Source organism: Penaeus chinensis, chromosome 8 (assembly GCF_019202785.1).
Source record: "Penaeus chinensis breed Huanghai No. 1 chromosome 8, ASM1920278v2, whole genome shotgun sequence".
NCBI classification, from domain to species: Eukaryota; Metazoa; Arthropoda; class Malacostraca; order Decapoda; family Penaeidae; genus Penaeus; species Penaeus chinensis.
The window spans coordinates 8,798,932-8,801,431 of NC_061826.1; the positions used below are offsets into that span (position 1 = coordinate 8,798,932).

The following is a 2,500-nucleotide window of genomic DNA, read 5'->3' on the forward strand; positions in this document are numbered from 1 at the left end:
AAATGTATATGCTGCATGCTTAATGTACAAAAGCAAGCTATTATTAAAAGCTTATGGCAAGTTTTACTGGAATTAATTCCAATGTGGCCATTGTTTCCAGTGCATAAATGTAAGTGTTAGACATGTAATGCTAGGACAGTGGTTTATGGCTTTAGCTTATTAACAATAGTGGCTAGGGCTGGGAATTACAGCTGGTAGTTTTAAACTTGAGGATTATCTTCTACCTATAAATAGATTTACCCAGAATTACTTACTACTGCAGCCACTAGGAAAATGGCTCCCAAACCATGGGCATTGCTTCTTAAAAATGGTACTGATAGATAAGAAGTATTGCTACATTGTACTGCTGGTACATATTTAGTGGTACTCATGGTTTTACCCTTTTTTGGGGGGGATCAGTACCACTAAGATACCCTTAGATGCTGCAGTAATTGGCATTTTTTGGTATATATATTTATAAGTGGAAGACCTAAAAATACTAGTTGTACTTTCTGACTCTCATAATGACCAAAAGATGCTTTACATGGCAGGTGGGGATGGGGACTTTTCCTTAGAAGTAATTGCTTTAATACTGAAGGAAAGGGTATATGGTGTATTAGTACATTTTACTACGTATTATAATTGTAAGTAGCAAAGATGGTAGTTTTGCTGGTGTATGACATTGCAAATTTAGTGGCTTTTTAGTTTTGGAGGTAAAGCTTTTCTCTTTAGCTTACTTTACTTACTCCGGCCGTAGTGAAGTAATTGACGCACATTTTACAATATCACTTGATGATAATTCAAGATTTTGATGTTTTCTATTCTTTTTATGGGGTCTTTGCCTAAATACTGATGGAGAAGAGATAAATTTAAGCATGGCATTATAGCATTTTAAGGAGGTTGCAGGTTTAAAGTAAAGTATTTTGATACATCTTTTACATAGGGGTAGTGGTTAGTGTCCAGAACAAAGCTAACCACAAGTGTTATTATATAAACTTCTGTACAGTACAGATTTAACAGCATGGATTGATGACATTATGATTCCTTTTCAAGTTGGCACACAACAAAGCTCAGGTGTGCCCATATGTCTTCTATATCTAACTTACGCATGATTTTTGCATGTCCGTATTGCTTGCTTCTGCATGAATGCCTGCTGATCTTCATATTTGCATGCAGGATTATGTTGTAAGTATGATAGAATCTATATTTATTTTCATTTGCATTACTTATTTGTACATTTAGATGCAATTTCCAAATTTTATATGAACTAAAGGTGGTTGGGTCATAGTAAAAAAAACACATCTTGAGAGAGTAAAAAAATAAACTGATGGATGGAAAGTTAAAAAAGAATTTGCATGCAATAGTTTTTCACCTTAAACATACCCTGTATATAGTCCACGACAACTGTGAACTGTGCATGATTATAAGGACCACAGTATGCAAAAATAGAAGAGATTCAGACTTGTTTTCCTTCTTTTCTTGGAGTACGAAAAATTAACAACCCATGCCATAGCATAAGACCTAGTTCTTAAGGAGAAATCAGTTATAAGAAATATAAATGCAGACGTAGAAGACCTGATATTTGAGTAATGTGTTATGAGGTGATTTGTTCCTATGTATGCTTCTGTTGAGTCTCTTCTAATATAAAATAAATAAAACTTCATGCCCATGTATCTTTTTCAGAAATTTTGTTTACATTTCTTGCCACTTTTAAGATGCCTGATGAGTGAGAAAGTGAGAGTGAGTGAGAGTGAGAGTGAGACTGAAAGTGAGTGTGAGAGTGAGAGTGAGAGTGAGAAAGTGAGAGTGAGAGTGAGAGTGAGAGTGAGTGTGAGTGTGAGAGTGAGAGTGAGTGTGAGAGTGAGAGTGAGAGTGAGAGTGAGAGTGAGAGTGAGAGTGAGAGTGAGAGTGAGAGTGAGAGTGAGTGTGAGTGTGAGAGTGAGAGTGAGAGTGAGTGTAAGTGAGTGAGTGTGAGAGAGTGTGAGAGAGTGTGAGAGAGTGTGAGAGTGTGAGAGAGAGAGTGAGAGAGTGAGAGAGTGGGAGAGAGTGGGAGAGAGTGAGAGCATGAGAGAGCATGAGAAAGGGAGAGAGAGTGTGAGAAAGGGAGAGAGAGTGTGAGAGAGTGAGAGAGAGTGAGTGAGAGTGAGAGAGAGTGAGCAAGAGTGAGAGAGTGTGAGAGAGAGTGAGAGAGTGTGAGAGAGTGTGAGAGAGTGTGAGAGTGAGATTGAGAGAGATTGAGAGATTGAGAGAGATTGAGAAAGAGAAAGAGAGAGAAAGAGAGAGGGAGAGAGAGGGAGAGAGAGGGAGAGAGAGGGAGAGAGAGGGAGAGAGAGGGAGAGAGGGAGAGAGGGAGAGAGGGAGAGAGGGTGAGAGTGTGAGAGTGTGAGAGTGAGAGAGTGAGAGTGAGAGTGTGTGAGGAAAAATGAGAGTGAGAGTGAGTGAGTGAGAGAGAGTGAGAGAGAGAGAGAGAGAGAGAGAGAGAGAGAGAGAGAGAGAGAGAGAGAGAGAGAGAGAAAGAGAG

At 39.0% G+C, this 2,500-nt stretch overlaps 1 protein-coding gene across 2 annotated transcripts in view; it reads left to right on the forward strand.

Annotated features, from left to right (window-relative positions):
* Nucleotides 1-2,500, forward strand: part of LOC125028137 (trafficking protein particle complex subunit 13-like) — a 15,111-nt gene that overhangs the window by 6,442 nt on the left and 6,169 nt on the right. Inside the window, exon 6 of one of the 2 annotated variants that reach the window (XM_047617491.1) lies at nucleotides 1,156-1,164. The exons of the other annotated variant lie outside the window; for it this stretch is intronic. Within the exon in view, the coding sequence (XP_047473447.1) occupies nucleotides 1,156-1,164 (9 nt within the window). The remainder of the gene's footprint in view (nucleotides 1-1,155; nucleotides 1,165-2,500) is intronic. 2 annotated transcript variants of the gene reach the window in all.